The sequence below is a fragment of the Mirounga leonina genome, unplaced genomic scaffold (assembly GCF_011800145.1).
Source record: "Mirounga leonina isolate KUSES-001 unplaced genomic scaffold, KU_Mleo_1.0 Mir_151, whole genome shotgun sequence".
NCBI lineage: Eukaryota > Metazoa > Chordata > Mammalia > Carnivora > Phocidae > Mirounga > Mirounga leonina.
In genome coordinates this window covers 68,104,343-68,123,179 of record NW_023270377.1, presented here as the reverse complement: position 1 = coordinate 68,123,179, position 18,837 = coordinate 68,104,343, and the positions used below count along the sequence as shown (strand labels likewise).

General features: G+C 43.5%; 1 protein-coding gene across 2 annotated transcripts in view; it reads right to left on the bottom strand.

The window, feature by feature from the left end:
• The window catches only part of DPP4 (dipeptidyl peptidase 4), an 80,110-nt gene extending 72,669 nt beyond the window's left edge, over positions 1-7,441 (bottom strand). For both annotated transcript variants that reach the window (XR_004679691.1, XM_035007902.1), the window contains exons 1-2: positions 7,251-7,441; positions 6,632-6,719 (exon numbers count right to left, since the gene is read on the bottom strand). Coding sequence is in view for 1 of the 2 variants with exons in the window: in XM_035007902.1 (XP_034863793.1) it covers positions 6,632-6,719; positions 7,251-7,256 (94 nt within the window). In the remaining variant the exon portion in view is untranslated. The remainder of the gene's footprint in view (positions 1-6,631; positions 6,720-7,250) is intronic.
• Positions 7,442-18,837: the final 11,396 nt, after the last annotated feature.

Here is an 18,837-nt window from a genome sequence, read left to right as displayed (position 1 = left end):
AACAAATCCTGAATCTGGCCACCACAGGACCACAGCTCTGAAGAGGTTGTAAGTCTTATAGTACAAGTTTCCTGCCTGAAATAAAAGAAAAAAGGAAAATAACAGGGGAATAGAGCCATCCGTGAAACTCATGACCTGAGCTTGAGCAGGTCAGGCTTTAAAAAAAACTGAGGAAAATAAGAAGAGGTGGTCTGAGCCCCACAGGGATGGTGTTAAGGTCACTGGGGCCACCCAACTGGTTTTGAGGACCCAGTGCGAGGTCAGGGAAGGGGTATGTGGTAGTCCCCACCTGATACCCGTACTGCTCCCTCTTCCTTTATTATACAACATGAGCCACCGTAGTCCTCAGGGTGTCAGGAACAAAGTTCCGGCAGGCTTTGGCTCTGCCTGGAATTACCGTGCTTCCTGGGCCTTGGATGCTGAAATATATGTCCCAAGCTCATGAGTCTACTTGCTTCCCCAGTGAACGAAATAATGAAGAAATGTGCACATAAATGTATATGGGTAACTAAAGTCAATGGTTTATCATTAAGTTTAAAAAACTTCCTAGGAAGTTAGAATTTTGAAGAAAATATAAAGTTGAAAATACAGTACTTGGCAAAAATAAAACAGCTAACTCAGGAGTTTTGATTTTGTAGTTTTAGTTTACTCTCAGATTGAGACACACCGTCCTTTGGAGGTCATAATGGAGCTATGAAGACTAAAGGTAAAAATATTTACAAGATAATTGGTTTACAACAATGAAAGAGTTAGCATCAAACCATAAAGCCATGATTAATCATTTACTTACAAAAATTCCCACCAAAGCATTTCTTTAAAACAGCTATGGATGGAAATCAGCAGACTCAGGAAAAGGCTAAAAGTCAAAAGGTTTGGATTTCCAAGTTCTAGGACTTACTCACAAAGCCCTAAACTTCTATGCCTCAGTTTCTTCAGTGTAACAAGTAAAGGTATTAATACCTTAATGGGTTGTTCTGTGAAGTTCAAATAAAATAATATAATATGCATTAGAAACAAAGTAGGTGTAACTGAGCACAAGGAGCAAATCTGGACCTGAGCTGGAAGTCACTGCCTGTCTACAGCTATTTTTTTATTTTTTAAGATTTTATTTATTTATTTGAGAGAGAGAGAGAATGAGAGAGAGCACATGAGAGGGGTTAGGGTCAGAGGGAGAAGCAGACTCCCTGCCGAGCAGGGAGACCGATGCGGGACTCGATCCCGGGACTCCAGGATCATGACCTGAGCGGAAGGCAGTCGCTTAACTAACTGAGCCACCCAGGCGCCCTGTCTACAGCTTTATATAGGAATGGAGGCAAAAGCAGCAGGAACTTTACTTCAGGACACTTGGCATCCAGGCATTAGCAGCCATGAAATTATAATATAGGCAGATACATGGGAAATTGTAACTTTATGCTTATATGGCCACATGAATTTATACTTGATCAAAACCAGCAGAATGATTTGGAGTTTAAGAGCACCAGCTCTCTAGAGTCACATTGCCTGAGTGTGAATCTCAACTCTGCGGAGCTTTGAGCAAGTTCCTTAACTTCTTGGGTAGCCAGCTTCTATGACGATCCCCGGAGCTCTCTGTGGCTAACACTCTGCCCTTGCGTCATGCCCTTTCACATTGTATCGGGGCTGGCGTGGGTGAGCAATAGAATACAGCAGAAGTGATGGCGTATCGCTTCTGAAGCTAGGTCACAAAAGGCTCTGTGGCTTCCTACTTGGTTGCTCTCTTGGATCCTTCTTTCCATCCCGTGGAAAGGCCCACACGGTGGGGAACTGAGATGTCTAGCTAACAGCTACGTGACGGAGCTTGGACGTGGATCCACCAGCCCTGGTCAAGCTTTCAGATGACATCTTGATTAAGACCTCATGAGAGACCTGGAGCTAGAACCTCCCAGCTAAGCCACCGCCAAATTCCTGACCCACAGAGATTGTGAGATAACAAATATTCGTCGTTTTAAGTGTTGGGGTAATTCATTATGCAGTAATAAATCACTAAAGCACCTCTCAAAGTAAAATTCACATTTCTGTAAAAATGGAGATGATAATAGAACCTCTCTCAAAAGGTTGCCCTAAGGATCAAACAAGAAGTACGTTAAAAGCCCTCAGCCCATTTTACCTGGCACAGAGAGAACACATGTTAACTATTATTACAGGTCCGCATGCCTTCTCTTCGGTAAGTGAGGTGGTCCTGCATGTGTTTACAGTCACGTTTCCCATGGGTGTCAGCCCTTCGTTAAGTACATTGATCCAGCTCTAGTTAGTCATTTTACATTGTCTTTCTCTATCCATCGACTGGGCAGTCTTCCCTTTTCCTCTCTGATCACTTTTGGGATGAGAGGCAAGATGTGTATGAGAGAAATTTAAGGCACATACTGTGGCTAGGGAACCATAAGTGCTGACCTGAAAAAGACCAACCCACTGACCTCATGAGCACTTGACAAAGGTTGACAACAGTTAGCTGAGCTGGCTGAAGTCAACTCGAGCGGAACTCACTGTTTAGAAATTGTCCTCTGAAATATACAAAGCTTTCATTCAGGCTCACTTATGGGCTTTTAAACCTGGAACAGATCCTGGACTTCCTCGGACAAACTTCATAGTTGTTATCTTTTCTTTCTCTGATTATTCCTGTCTCCTTCACATTTGGGTTTCCTTTTATTACTGATGGATAGGTGAGCAAATTTCCTATGCACTGAAAGAAGATATGGAGGAAATTCACTGCTAAAGCAGTGAAAAGAACAAAAGAAGAACAGGTATGTTTCTATCCCATAATAAAACTCAATAATAAAACTATTTGACAAATAACAACTCAACAATAAAACTATTTGATGAGTAACAACTCAATAATAAAACTATTTGACAAATTTTTCTTTTTTTTTTGAAAGATTTTATTTATTAAAAATTTAAAAAATACTGTAGTATTAAACTTATGCCTCTCTGCCTCTCTCTCTCTCTCTCTTCTGGGTGTGTTTAGTTCTGCTAAAGTCAGTGTTTCATATGGAAACACTTAACCTTCTCTTAAAACAACCTCTACATACAAAAATACTACAGTATTTTTTTTAAATAAAAACTCCCTGAGGTCAGGAATTATGCATTTCGTCCAGCAAAATTAAAAGTTCACCTCCTTCTGTGTATATAATAAAAGATTGTATTTTTACTTTAAACCCTTCAGATATCCTATTATAGAAGGATATTACATTTAAACATTCAGTTTCCCACAGTCATCAGTAAAATAGATAAATATACTTTACTCTTAATGGAAGTATAGAAATCCTCATGGCTTACTGGTAATAAAACCTCTGAGTCAATATTTGTGATCCCTTTACTTCCCCTTTCACATTATATTATACACTATGCTTTTGAAAAATTTGTCAGGGCGCCTGGGTGGCTCAGTTGGTTAAGCGACTGCCTTCGGCTCAGGTCATGATGCTGGAGTCCCGGGATCGAGTTCCGCATCGGGCTCCCTGCTTGGCGGGGAGTCTGCTTCTCCCTCTGACCCTCCCCCCTCTCATGCTCTCTCTCTATCTCATTTTCTCTCTCAAATAAATAAATAAAATCTTAAAAAAAAAATAAAATAAAAATAAATAAATAAATAAAATATCACAGCCCTACTCCTGAACCAGTTTATCCTCTGTCTCTAATCTCAGGGGATGAACTTGGTTTTGCTCATTTCATCCTCCTTCCTTTTGGCTGTTTATTTCTTAGCTTTCCACATGATCGAGGACTTTGTTTTTCTATCAAAATCTTCTTCTCTCCCCTTCCCTTCTTTTCTTCCCTCCTTTTCTTTCCATTCATCTTTCCTCTCTCCCACCTCCTATCCTCTTTCCTTCCTAGTACTTTTTTTTTTTTTTTTTTAACTTTAAACCTAGATTGACAATATGGAGAACATTTCTTGGGTGGTGACTCTGGATTTTTTGTTAAGAATGCTGTCCTTCATTGTGGCACAGTCCAGGAATGAGACTGTTGATTTAGTGCAAATGCCACATTCCTGAGCTTTCATTTATGATAAAGCAGCAGTTGAAACAAGATGATTTCTCTTTTCTCCTGAAATATATATATGTGTGTGTGTGTGTGTGTGTATGCATATATATATATACATATATATATATATACATATATATATATATCAATTAAGAAATATGGGAAGAGAAGTAACTTGGGTGTTGTTTCTTAAGTGTAAATAAAGCACACAATGAAACCACATATCCACCCAGTTGCCCAAGAGGCATCCTTAGCCACCCTCCCATTCCTTTTACGAAGTCTAATTGTTCACATTTTTGAGTAGCTTGATAGCCTTCAAATTCTGCTCTGCACCATCACTCTTCTGGGACACTTCCCTGTTTCCCCTCTAGCCTTGCTCCACTCAACCCACATTCCCACTGTCAGGCCCAACAGTCCAGGCATGCACAAAATTCTCCAGTAGTTCTCATCATCTGCAGGTTAAAATCAACTCCTTTTGCTTCTGCCCACCCTGCTCTTCTGCTAGGAGTCCTTTTATGATCCAATTAGAGGATGCGATCTTGTATCTCTGTGACTCGTAAGGCATTTATATTTTCTGGAAAACCTTATCTCCAGACACTGATATTAACTATTCGAGCATCCCTATAGAAGAAACTTCTCCTGAGAAGACTTCCTTAACATTCTAATCCACAGGGAAGTTTGCTCAAGTCTCTCTAAATTATTTTATTGAATCATAATGCTTTGATGGAGACACATGAATCTCTGGAAAAGTCCCATCAAAAGACTGTTCTTGAAATATTTGTCCAAATTTCTTTTGGGGAAGAGACTAGGTGTGGTTTAAGGGAAATGACAAGGCAGCCCCTCCCCAGTCTGCATGCCCCACCCAGCAAAGCAAAATCCCCCATAGTTAACTTGACCAAACCCCCTAGATGGCAGTTGCATGACCCAGGCCCCTAGGCCATTTCACTGCCTATTTCAAGTGGCTTATCAAAGTTCAGTGTTCCTTCCAACTTTCCTTAAGGGAAGTTCTGATAATTACAGTTTTACACCCATCCTTCCAGTGATGCTGTGGTGCCTCAGTGATGTTCTGGAGACAAATGGCCTATCCAGGTTACTTTGATTTTTTTGCATATTTGTCTCCCAGTAGATATAAACCTCTTGAGGTCAGAGGTATTTATAAATTTTAATCTTTGTATTTGCAGCAAGTAGCACAATGCCTGGGACATAATGTCAGCCATGTGAATATTTATTGATTGTATGGATGACCCATTTTTTTTTTGGTAAGATTTTATTTATTTGAGAGAGAGAGAGAAATCACGAGCAGGGGCAGAGGGTAGAGGGAGAAGCAGACTCCCCACTAAGCAGGGAACCTGATGTGGGACTTGATCCCAGGACCCTGAGGTCATGACCTGAGCCAAAGGCAGATGCTTAACCAACTGAGCCACCCAGGCACCCTGAATGACCCGTTCTTACAACTAAGCTTTGTGTGTGTGGTTGTTTAAATATACAAAGTATCACTTTATGAAAACAGTTATATTTTAACACAAAGTCCAACGTAAGGGAACTGATGTCTGCCATTGGATTATCTCAAATGGTGGTAACCATTGCTTTCTTAACTAAAAGTCCTATTATCAATAGGTCAGCACACTCAGGTATTTAACCTTTGGTACCTTTGCCCTGGCCCTGAAATTGCCAGGCAAACAATTCTTGACAGCTTCACAAACTAATTCTGAACTGTCCCCTTGAAATCTGGAGAAGAGCCCTCAGTGCGCGAGCACTGTCTGCACATTTCCTGGTTGACTAGACCATCCAGAGAGAATGCTTCAGTTGGCTGACTAGAATGTGTAATACTGAAACGAAAGTAAATATTTACTTAAAAGGAAAGTAAGGCCAGAAGAAACCCAAACTAGATGTTCTCACTTGTTTGCATCCAGTAATGTGTATCCCATTACATGAACGTTTTATAGTAAGAGCTAGAGTTGAATTGAGTCAGGCAAGCTAAAAAAATGAAGGCGGCTTTAAATGAAAGAATCCACCAAAAATCACTGATCCCACCCCCCTCTGAATATTACCATGTACACCAGCTTTATGATTTACTATGACATATTTCTATAAATGGTTAAGTAGTTTTTTCTCTGCATCTTAACTCTCTGATTAATGCATTTTCATCGTCCCAGAAGGTAAAGAACCTGGGTTCCCCATGTAGTCTTTTCTCAAAACTGTATTTTGGGGCTTTTCCTTCTCTTATTTTTTTTTTCCCTCCTTTTATGACATCCCTACTACTGTTTGAAGCCTTTAAACGCCACATCTTTTCCTTTGAAGGTCCCAGCTACAAAGGTTTTTTTTTTTTTTTTAATTTAAATCATACTAAATTTAAACATTTAAACTTGAATTTAAGAAAAAGAAATCCTAAGACTTTTCCTTGATTGCGGGAAGTATGTATTTATGATACAAGGCTCTCGCAGCCTGAACACTGGAGACCCCACCAAGGGCACCTAGCCACTCCTTAGAAGCAGCAACAACCCCAGGGAAGCCTCAGCTACAACCTGGTGCACTGGTCCAAGCCCCCAGCAAGATCCTTAGTTCTCCGTGTGCCTAGTGTGGTAAGACAGAACCCGGTCCTGGTCTCCAATTGTCTTATCTTTTGCAAATGTTTCAAACTTACTGCCTTTGTTCAGCAGAACCACGGGCACGGTGATGACGGTGACGAGCGCAGCGAGCCCCAGCAGTCCCAGGAGCACTTTCCACGGCGTCTGCAAGCCGGTCAAATCGTACCCAGTTAGAGCGAGCCCTTTGGCCCCAGTCTGGCAGAGGCAGAGTGTCGGGGCCCGCGCTGCACCCTAGGCGGCGGGATGTGCCCATGGGCGAACATCCGGAAGAGGGGCACAGTGGGCTGAGAGGGTTTGGAGTGCGGAGGTTGCAAGAGCGGTTGCCCTTGAACTTGTGGCATCAGAGCACATTAGCGTTTGCTTCTCTACGGCCTCTTGCACGTCAGAAGCCGAGTGAGGGAGAAGCCAAGTGAGGGTTCGAGCGTGCGTTTTATGGGTGGCTCTCTGCATCCTCCCAGGCTTCGCGCCTGGTACTAGCAGAAACCCCGGGGGGCCGAGCGCCAGGCGGGGGCTCTGGGACGTCCCTTCACCTGTCGCAGGGTGGCCCTGGAGCTTCCACCGAATAGGAGCCCGTGGTCCCGTTCCTCGAGCTTCGGGGTCAATTTGGGGGAGAGTCTGGTGAAGAAGCACCTACAACGCGACCCTGGGGTTAGGGAAAGGCGCTACTCAACTCACCTTCATCGTCGGTGTGGGCCCGGAACTGAGTGTTCGGAGCAGGAGCGCAGGCAGAAGTCAGGCGAGCCGCAGAGACCGCGTCCAGCTCCGCCGCTCGGGACCGCGGAGTCACTCTGCGCTCCCAAGTTTCTGCCCCGAGTTAAACATTAGTGAGTGCCCAGCCCGCTCGGTATAAAGGCAGGCCGCGGGCAGGCTGCCGGCGAAGGCGCGCCGGGCGCCGGGCACTGGCATCCCGGCCGGAGGGCGCCCGAGAGGCGCCTCCCCCGTGTGCAGGGCGCTGGGCGGCAGCCGGGGCGCGCAGGGTGCAGGGCCCCCGGGACGCGCGGGCGGGGTTGCGAGAGAGAGCCGGAGCCGGGGTGAGCCCGCGTCTGGCACCCGGCGCGCACACGGTGGTCCGCCCTAGCGGAAAGGGACCTTGGCGCTCGGCTCCCATGGGGTCTGCAAACTCACGGCTTACTGCTGGCAGCCCAACTAAAACCCAGGCCTCTGTTTTTTTGCTAGTGAAAGTCTGTTGGGAAGTAGTGGGGTGTTTAAAGCTTCTGGAAGGCAAAGGGAGAGAAAAGGTGATTGTGTCTTTGTGAATGGCTCTTAAAGGCTAAGTATCTGAATTCACCCTCCGTAGGGAATTTCCAGCTTGCTTGCAGGCTTACCTTCTCATCAAGATGCCAAAAATAACAAAAATACTTATGTGGAACATACTTTTTCCCGGGAGCTGCTCTAAGCATTTACTGTGTTTATTTTACAGGGAGAAAGCCTAGGCACAGAAGGGTTAAGTTACTTGTCCAAGTTGCTCAGCTAGGACGTCCTGGAGCCTGAAATCAGAATCCATGTTCTTAACCATCTCTTCACGCGGCTTCTCATCTTTCAGTCTTGCAAAGAGAGTTTAGGAAGGAGAAAAAGGTTGGATGTGGCTTCTCCCTTCCTCAGCTCCCCGCTGTGCCCTGTAGGTTCATTCCTTTCTCCCTCCCTTCCTGCCCAGTAGGTTCCTTTCATCCTTCCTTCCTCCCATCCTCTGTGGCATTTATTACCATTTATTCTGCCCACTCCCCAAATATTTGAGTGGTTGCAAGGTGCCAAACCCTCTTCTGGTTGCTGGAGAGAGAGAAGTGGGACAAGATGAGGTCTGTGCATTTGGCACTTTCAGTATAAAATACTCTGGTAAACATTTGCCTTTAGGGTCTCTCTATACTTACTTCCTTTCTTGAGGATAAGTACTCCCACCCCCTTAAAGGCCTCTCCAGCTTGGGTTCACTGCCGCTGAAAAGCAAAGCCTCAGTGTCCATAGTTAGAGGTAAAAGATGAAACATGCAAAGTCCTGTGGGACATTAACACATGGTTATGAATAAATTCAAGTTTTCATCCTTTATCTCAAGTGCTGACTTTCCTTCTGAGCTCTGGACCCCTGGTTGCTCTTGATACCTACATATGCTCACCCACACCCCCCTCCAGGGGCTCAAACTGAACTCTTCACCTCCTTTGTCAGTTTCTCCCTGCCCTTCTCTGATCATCTCTGTCTTCATTAAAAGTGTTCCTGTTCACCATTCACAAAAACTGAAAACTTCGGTCATCTCAGGTTTTCTTCTCCATTCTCCTACTATATTCACTTGGCCATCAGTTCCTCTCAAATCTGCCTTTACAAGTGTATCTCAAATCCATCCACTCCTCCCTTTCCCACCTGCTCAGAAGGTGAGTCAATAGGGCTACTGGAGCCTGTGAGCTGGGGCTGTGAAAAGAGCCATCCAACAAGGACTACAGGAAATGGTGCCATGCGGGGGGCTCAGTGTTCGCCTCTGCTGGGGGAGGGAAGCCACAAGTCACATCGGCCTTGGGGAGGGAAGGCATTACAGCTGAGCCCATGCTTAACCTCCATGCCTGTATCAGGGCACTGTACATTCAGCAAGGGGAAGCTGGAGGGAGGTTGGCTGATATCCACGGGACGGATGATCCCGTTCTCTGGAGAGTATTCCATGAGACACAAATAACCTTCCCACTCTTCCCACGTCAAGATACTCCTTCCCAAATCGCCCCTATCCCAACTTCTTTATCACCAGTCTTTCAGTCTTGTTTTTTTTCCGAGTCCCTAAGGAACCAGCTGGCCAACACATTAGCCACCTCCTATGAGTCAGTGTTGATCTTGTATCAGGCCGTCTGTCTTTCCAGACAAAATGGAAAAACAGCTGTAATAAGAGTTCTATCCCTTAGGAAGATTTCTCTTCTTACCGTATTTCAGGGTATCCCTGAGGGGGCCTGTGACCGGGAGGCATCCACTTGGGATTGGTGCCGGCTCACTTTGCATATACGGCTGGCTCTTCCCTCCTGTTGCCTGGCTCTCCAGAACTTTCTGTGGAGCTGCAGGTGTGTGCTCAGCGAGAGACATGGAAGCATTGAGGAAGCCATCATGAAGCCTAAGCTCTCTGCTCATGTGCTTTTCTTGTGCCTGCTCGACCATTTAGGCTCTTCGGCCATATCTTAAAAATACCATTTTCACTTCACGGGATGCCGCTCCTCCAGAAAAGACATGTTGTAGTCCTAATCCCCAGTATTTCAGAAAGTGACCTTATTTGGAAATAGGGTTTTTACAGAAGTAATCGGGTTAAAGAGAAGTACTTAGGGTGGGCTCTTATCTAACATGACTGGTTTTAAGAAGGGGGAAGTTGGACACAGAGACAGACATGCACACAGAGAAGATGAGGTAAAAAAAAACCACAAGTTGATGATCATCTCCAAGTCAAGGAGAGAAACTCGGAACAGGTGCTTCTATCACAGGCTCAGGAGGGGCCAACCCTGCTGATCCCTCGATCTGGGACTTCCAGCCTCCAGAACTGTGAGATAATATATGGCTGTTGTGTAAGCAGCCAGCTTGTGGTACTTTGGTACAGCAGTCCTAGCAGGCTAATGTGCTTAGCATTCCCTGATCATGCGCTCTGTCTCTACCAGGACCCTCTAGAAAGAGAGGAGTTGATCTTCATGTAGTGAATAATTGTTGACTGCTGTAGCCAAAGTTTAAGATGGGTCCAAAGTTTTGGGGGTGTTTTATTACACATGGATAGATAATTAATAAATTGGCAAAGAGGGCATGACGTGGTTCTAAAAATCCTAGGCATATACTCGGTGATTCTCTTCTTGGGGCTTGCCAGAGGCTTTGTACAGGATCTCTAGCTGCCACCGACATGTCTAATAACTATTGTGTCTGTTAGGTCATTAAGATCCAAATATCAGAGCAGCCTCAACTAGGGAGCCCTCTCTTGCTCCAGGCTCCATTCAAAATAGACAGGCTTAGAGGCTACTGAGCAAATGGGTTGGAGAAGAACATCCAGATGTGGTATATTATTTCTCACAAATCTGAAGAGTTCTGGCAAACATTGTTCCTCTTCGTGGTGGGCATACAAGGAATAGTGCCTTATCCTTCACTTTAGAGGGGATAGGCTGACCCACTCCAGACTACTGAATTCCTTGAAACTTTGCACAATTTTCATGGGATTTACCCTCTACTCTGTGGCCATATTTGTCTTACTACAGCACTTAAAGAAATTGCTCCTTATTGTACTTAAGGTCGAATTAACATAATGTTACCCATGTGATGGACCAGTGTGATGTTCCATGGGTTATTAAGATGATCAAGGTCCGAGGAGACCATACTATGACAGAGAGCAAGAGAGTTGACATAACTCTGAAGTAAGATGGTAAAACTACGCTGCTGACCCTTCTAAATGAAGGCAAACTCTTTTGGACAGTACTATTAATTAGATCAAGAAAAAAAATATTCTTCAGGTTAATAGCACCCAGCTACTAGGACTGTGTTGTTGGACCCAGTAAAATTACCATCCTGGAAATGGCAGCTGAGATTGATTATCATTTTCCAGAATTCATCTTACTTTTGCACTGGCTGAACAGGGAAATTTATTGTGTATAGGATAGAGAATAAGCATTCTTGCATTTTTTGGGTTCTTAGGTAATGACACTAATCTCTGTATTCACCCAGGGATGTGGTATTACTTTTGCTTTTACCATTTGGATGTGGAGGAGGGACAGTTCCAGGGGCTTCTGCTTGGTCTTTCTTACTATAATGTCCCTTCATGAGCCAGAGAGTGCAGAGTCTAGAAGCTGAAAAAGTAAGGAAAGGAATTCTCCCCTGGAGCTTCTAGAAGGAATGCACCTCTGATGATACCTTGACTTTAGCCCAGTAGGACCTCTTTCAGACTCCTGACCTCCAGAACTGTAAGATGACACATTTATGTTGGCTCAAGCCCCCAGGTTTGTAGTTTCTTACAGCAGCAAGAGGAAACTAAGACACCACTGGACCATAGTGGTGTTTTAACTCCGTAGAAATGAGTATAAACCTAGGGCCAGTGTTTAGTAACTCCTGGGAGGTCTGAGCATGTCCCTTTTAACAGGTCATTTTCAAAGTTAACTGTACGTCACGTGTCTTCCCAAGGAAGACTTGGAAGAAGACGATGTATTCAGTGTGGCAGCTCTGCAGGCTCCTTCCTCAAAAAGATCTGGCCTTCATTTTAAACATGGCGTTCTGGCCTGAGAAGGCACTGGTTTGAATCTGAAAATGTGATGGGAGGCCATGAATTCCTATTGTGGCAACTTAAGGGAGATTTCTGCCCCAGACCTAGAATTTTTCTGACTGCTTAAATCCAGCCCTAGTTTAGAATGCTGCCCATCTCCTTCATTCTTAAGTACCTCATGATAAGTGAACCACCATCATTGCGGGTGAAACACTCTGGTTACCATGTTATCCCTGTGGCTGTTGATGGGAATAACCCCTTTTAAGAACCCTGAGTGTTGAGGGGGGGGGGTCACCTAGAGAGCGCTATTGCCCTGCAAAGATGCAGCCAACGTCAGATTGCAGCACAGAGTAGATAAAAAGCAGAAGGATTAAATAGTTTGGTCCCTTTCTCCTACTTCTCTTCAATACCTTGCTGATATTGGCTGAACCCAACTAAAGGCAGAGGGCGAAGAAGCCTGGATACTGGGGCAAGCTGTCTGTAGGGGTCAGCTGCATAAGGCAGTGGGCAGGGAAGGTAAGGTTGAGGAATGAATAGGAGGGTCCAAATGAAAAATAACCAGATAAACAGCCCAACACCATTATAGTGTATATTATTTGCTAAATCATCTCCTCATAAAGGTTGGAAATGTTCCATTTATTCTTTTATCATTTTCTTCCATCCTTTGTTCTCTAGGGCCTAGGGAAATGCTCAGAACACAACAGTAGTCAATGTATTGAAAAAATGAAAACATGAAATGATAAATGAAGAAAAAATATCTCAAATCTCTCTCTGTGTTCTTGGGGGTTGGAACCAGAGGCATGGAAGAAATGGGATCTCACATGTAGAAAGGAAGGAGAGAGGGAAGTTGCTGAGGGCAGAGGGAGTGGTGAGGGAACTGAAGAGATTTTCTTCCTTGGCCCTGGCTCTGGAGGATAAGTAAAGTAAGTACAAAGGTTTTTATTTGTTCTTTTGTTCAGTGGACAACTACCCTCCACATAATCTGCCCCACTTATCTGGGAATGAACTCCTGCTGCCCAAGCCAAATCTCACATCTCACCTCCTTTAAAATCCAGATTAAAACTCACTTTGCAGGTTACCTTTAACATTGACCTCATCTGTTTCTGTCCGATTTTCTGCTTTTCCTAACAACCATAGTTTGGAAGATTATTCTGCTTGTGTTCTAGATGGAACCTACTTACAACAAAATATCTACCAAGAGATACATAAAAGATAGACAGCTAGCTGGGTAATTTTATGGACTTAGATATAAGGAAAGAAGAAATTTTGAGCCAGAGGAATAACTGCACTCAAAGGCTGAATGAAAAAATTGGAGGATCTTTAGGGAGTATCTATTAGGTTTAGTTTTACCAGGATATAGGGTGTTTGAGAGTGTTGGGAAATAAAGATCAGTTGTGGAATATTCTTCAGTCTCAAATTCAATACTCAGCACATACTAGGGAGCCACTGCCAAGTTTTTGCCAGAGAAAGGAACCAGGTCATGCTTCAACTTCAGGTGTGAGAGTCAGGCAGTAGTATATGCTGGACGGGTAAGAGAGAGAACAACTGGAGAGGGGATGAAGGTCAATAAGTTCCATGTTGCATAATTCATTGGCCAGGTGCTTCCCTTTGTGAAGCTTGTCATAAAAGAATTTCATCATGTTGATTTGTACTTCACTATGACTCTCTAAAAACTGTTTCTCAGCTGTGGTTTGGGGTGTTTTCCTTGCCCCAGTTAACAATAATACTAAATAAGGCGTTCTTGTCACACTTGGTGGTCAGGAAAGGCCTTTTGCTAACTGTTAGACTAGACACCAGCCTAAGTGGGAGGAGACTTCTATGCTCTTCTGTTACCGGTGTCCTTTGGAGTCTGTGGTTTTGTTTGTTTTGTTTTCTTTTCTTTTAATTTGGAGAATTTGCTTATTTTAGTCCCTGACTTAAGAAATAATTCTATGGCTTTACGAGCAAATGTGTTTGAGATCCTTAAAACCACAGTCTCACAACGTGGCTGTGGCTATGGTGACCTTTCCTCCTCAGTGTTTCCCAGACTTTAAACATGTGGCGGGTGTGCTGCTGGTGACACGTATTTATGAGACTGGAGTTAGTGGTGGGGTGGAGCGGTCGGGGGGGGGGCGGGGGGGGCGGGGCCGTGGTTGCTATAATGGAAGGGAAGAAGTCGCAGGACCAGTAGAACATGGCTAAGGGCCCCAAGCTAAACTAAGAAGAGAGATGTCATTGGCCATGGGAGGGACCCCCCCATTCTCTTCTGAGTGGTAAATCACATAATCAGAAAGTCCTATGTCAGAGGGCTTCCTGATTTTGTTGTGTACTGTTTTCTGGATTATAATAATAAGGGGGGAGAAAAGAGTCCGTGCTTGTAATGGACTAGCATGAAAACTAAGTCTGTCATTTCTGTTTTTTCTTTTTTTTTTTTAAAGATTTTATTTATTTATTTGACAGAGAGAGACACAGCGAGAGAGGGAACACAAGCAGGGGGAGTGGGAGAGGGAGAAGCAGGCTTCCCGTGGAGCAGGGAGCCCTATGCGGGGCTCGATCCCAGGACCCTGGGATCATGACCTGAGCCGAAGGCAGACACTAAACGACTGGGCCACCCAGGCACCCCAATTTCTATTTTTTTTAATTGTGGTAAAATATATATAACATAAAATTTATCATCTTAACCATTTTTAGGTGGACAGTCATTTCTTTTTACCTAGAGTAGTTCAAAGTTTATCATGTAATTTTATTTATTTATGTATGTATTTACTTATTTGTTTTAAATATTTTATTTATTTATTGAGAGAGAGAGTGCCTGTGCGTGGGTGAGCGGGGGACGGGGTAGAGGGAGAGGGAGAAGCAGACTCCCCGCTGAGAGGGAGCCCAACATGGGGCTGGATCCCAGGACCCTGAGATCATGACCCCATCTGAAATCAAGAGTCGGAGGCTTAACCAATTGAGCCACCTAGGCGCCCCAATTTATTGTGTAATTTTAGCAGGTTAAGCTTAAAATTCTTCATTTATGACTCTCCTTTTTCTTGCCAGGATGGTGGAGTTCAACTTCATTCCTCTCATCATATACTTTCTGGACTGGCATCTGGTTTCTGCTGCTTGAGTGGCTCTTCATAAAGGAGATATGGCATGGAAAAGAGTACTCTGTGGAAAATTGGATCTTCTTAATGATACCACATGGAAGTCTTTGCTATGGGTGTATGCAGAGAGCTTTATTCTGGTGATATTCCCCATGCTTTGAGAGAAGAAAGGACAGTAGTTGTAGTATTTCAAACAGAAACTAAACCAACAGGGAAAAAGTTTGAAGAGCCAGAGATTGCAAGGCAAATGCAGTCTAAGAGGGATGGTCGGATGCTATTTAGCTCCGTGGCTGGAAAGAATAGTTTTAGGTAGAAGTATTTACAAAGGCTCTATAGCATGTCTCTCATTTTTTTTTTTTTTTTTAATTCTCTACCCTTCCCCACTCCAGACCAGTTTTACTATTTTAGATATTTTTTTTCTACCAACTCCCCATGAAACTTAAAGACCGGAGATACAATGTACGTTTCTTTATGTACTGTATGTTCCCTATATATCTGTGCTTCATATATAAGAAGAGTAATTTATTTATTTATTTATTTTTGCCCCCAAGAACCACTACTGGTGATATTGCCCTCATTGAGAATGCTTGCTGTATAGTTAATGCACAGTTCCAACACGAATGTGGCAATTACTCAGGATCAGCAGACTGGTATTACTCCTTTAGAGTGTGGGTTCCAGCCTATGATAGCTATACTGAGTTCATTCTGGGAAAGCTCTGAAATCTTCATGCTGAGAAGCTGCATACACACATAGATAATGGCCAGACCATATATGACAATTGGATTCTGACTCACAACCTCTACAGCAACCTGCCCAGAGTGGCCAGGTTTCTAACTTGGAACTAACCAAAAAAAGATCAATATGCTCTCCAATCCAATCTTGCAAGATATTCCACTTCTAGTTAGCCTGCCTCCTGTTTTCCCATGCCAATAATTTCCAATCAGAACATACTTGAAGTCCCCCTGCTTTTTTCTTTTTTTTTTTTTTAACTTATAAAGCACTCCCACTCCCCTGCCTGCCAATCCATCCAAATGCCAAGTGATGGTGGTTGTTCAAGTTCTGAAAATATAGCCTTTGATTTTTCTTATTTGGGTGGTCCTTGTTTATTTCCATAATATGTAATGAAGGTATAACCATGGAAGACCTTATATGTTTAAAAAGACACCATAAATAATAATTCTCTCATTTCTCTATTCCAGTATTTCAGCAGCAAGCATACCTTATTCATTGGTATTTGTTTTCTCTGACCTCCCCAAAGGCTGTTATAACATCATTTGTCTAGTCCTTTATCAGCCACAGTATCTTAATAATTTAAATGACGTGCCCACATTTTGTGGCCATTTGACTGTAGCAGTTATAATATTCAAAGATGCTTGGAAATAGAGGCAAGTGCTAAAAAACGTAGGTAAGTCACTCAGTAGGAGTCTTATATAGAAAAATACATGACTACTGAGTTTGTTGAATACTTAATGTTAACTTTGACTTTGATGGCGCCCAGGAAAAGGTTCAGTGCTCAAGTGACTACTTCTTGAGGATTTCATTGCAACTGTTTTATCTCTTCAAACAAAAACAAAAAAACCAAATGTTTATCTCTTTCTAGTTAAGACTTGTCGTCACATCCCCCATTGTGTTAGCGCTAGTATGCTGGCAGCCAAACTATAAAATAGTTCAAAAGAAACAATGGATTATGAATTTGATTAGAAGTGTTAAAAACAAAATTCAAATGAGTAAAGTGGAAGATCTAATTGGCTTTATTAAATAATTCATCAATCCAACAGCATCTCATCCGGCAGGTAAAAGGAAGCTCAGAGAAGTTGTACATAATGGAAGGTTTTTATAGGAAGGAGGGTGGGACAAGGAAGTTATTAACAAAAGAAAAAGAGAGGATTATTCCAGGTAAGGTAACCTTCCCTTAGGGGGAAGGGTGGGGGAATCTTTTGAGGTGGATTACCTCGTTTTCCTTCTGGGGATGGTGAGCCCATGTGACAGATTACCTGATTGGTGCTTATCAGAAAATTCCAGACTGTCCCATGAAGACTACATATCTGGAGGAGATTGGAACTGCAATTAGATTAGATATTAAGTCTTGGTTTGGTAACTTGGTTTGTGTGGTTCCATTTTGGGTTTGTGGCGTTCTTTTTAATAGAAGATTGATTCTAAATCAGTCATGTGGTTATGAGTAACATTGCAAAGACCACCCAAAGTCATTTGGATAGAAACTAGGTGATGGCCATGAATATTGCCATCAGAGGTTCCTCAATGGGCAACTTAGGGCTCTGGCTTCTACGAGGAAGACCAAAAAACTTCAACATGGAGGGGCGCCTGGGTGGCTCAGTCGGTTGGGCGGCTGCGTTTGGCTCATGTCATGATCCCCGGGTCCTGGGATCGAGCCCCGTGTCCGGCTCCCTGCTTGGTGGAGAGCCTGCTTCTCCCTCTCTCTCTGCCTGCTGCTCTGCCTACTTGTGCTTTCTCTGTGTCAAATAAATAAATAAAATCTTAAAAAAAAAAAAAAAACTTAAACATGGTAAATCTATTAGCAGATTTACAATATATATTTTAGGAAATATTATTATGCAGATTTACAATATATATTTTAGGAAAACTTTTTGATATTCTGATATACAGAATACATATATTTTGATAAACATTTAGCTTTAACTCAGCCAAGGTTCATACTTACTGAAATGCTCCTTTGCCAGCCAGTGTACCGGGACTCTCACAGTGAACACGTCAGGCCCATCACGGAGATCACAGTGTTTACAAATGAGTTTACAATTGCTAATCCATCCAAGCTTGCTAGCAAAATCCACGACCAAATTCTGGAGATGACTGGGCTTTACTGGCCCCCCAAAAGCATTTTTTTTTTTTTTTTTTTTTGCAGGGAGGCTGGGGAAGAATATTAGAATTCCCAGAGGCCATGAGAATGCCACTGAGCTATGGCTCTGATGTTTTGAGTGAGACAGTCCCCTAGGAGCCTCTCCTTTTATTTCCTTCCCGGGGATTGCTGTCTTCTCTTTTCATTGTCCCTTCTTTGCCAAGTATCCCCTGGCATAATCTCTCCTCCAAGTGAGTTCCCTCAGGCAAAAGCCCACCTCTCCACCCCTTTCTCCACTCACAAACTCCATTTAGTCTGATGAGCAGACATGATTGGACCTACACTTTTATCAAGACTTTTGAGGCCAGAGCCCTTCCTGATTCTCCAAAGTGGTGACAAATATACCTCTGTCACTGCCTTTACTATATTATATCGAAATGACCTATTGTCTTTCTGTCTCTCTTACCCTGCTTTGACGGTGACAGACATGTTTTATTATTATTTGTCTTTCCAGAAACTACAGCAGGGTTGGTCTGGAGTGAACTCAGCAACGTACCAAAACCATGATCACAGAAATAACTGCGTCTTCCAGCCTCTCGACATACCACCCAGAAGGCAGCGAGGAGAAGAGGAAAGAGTGAAGATTTGAAAGTCAGACAGACAAGCCTGGGTCTGTCATCCAATTATTATATGCCCGTGGGTCTTTTTTTTAACCTACTTCACAGAGTTGTGGAGATTTAATGAGATAATAAATGAGTAATTTCAGCTACTCCCAGAAGCTTTCCACCTTGATGATTTCTGCACATCTCTCTTTAGCTGGGATCTCTCTGCTGGATCCATAGCTCTCGGATGTCCCAGCCTGGCTCACTCAGAAGCCTCTCGGAGGCAATGTGGCCAACAGTAAGCTGATCATTCGTTATTGCTGGAACCGCCCATACTCACTCCCCAAGAGCCCCCCAAACACCAAGTTTGCTCCTTCTCCCTCAGGCCTCACCTCCGCGAGAACTATCACCTGCTACGTTGCCCAAACCAGAAACCCAGGCGTCTACTCATTCCTGACCTTACACAGCAGCCTCTTTAATATCTCTGCTACTTGTCCACACCCCTCTAAGCTCAAGACCCTCCCATTAGTTCAGGCCTTCCTCTCTTCTCATCCTAGTCACTGCAGCGGCCTCCTCTGACGGGCTTC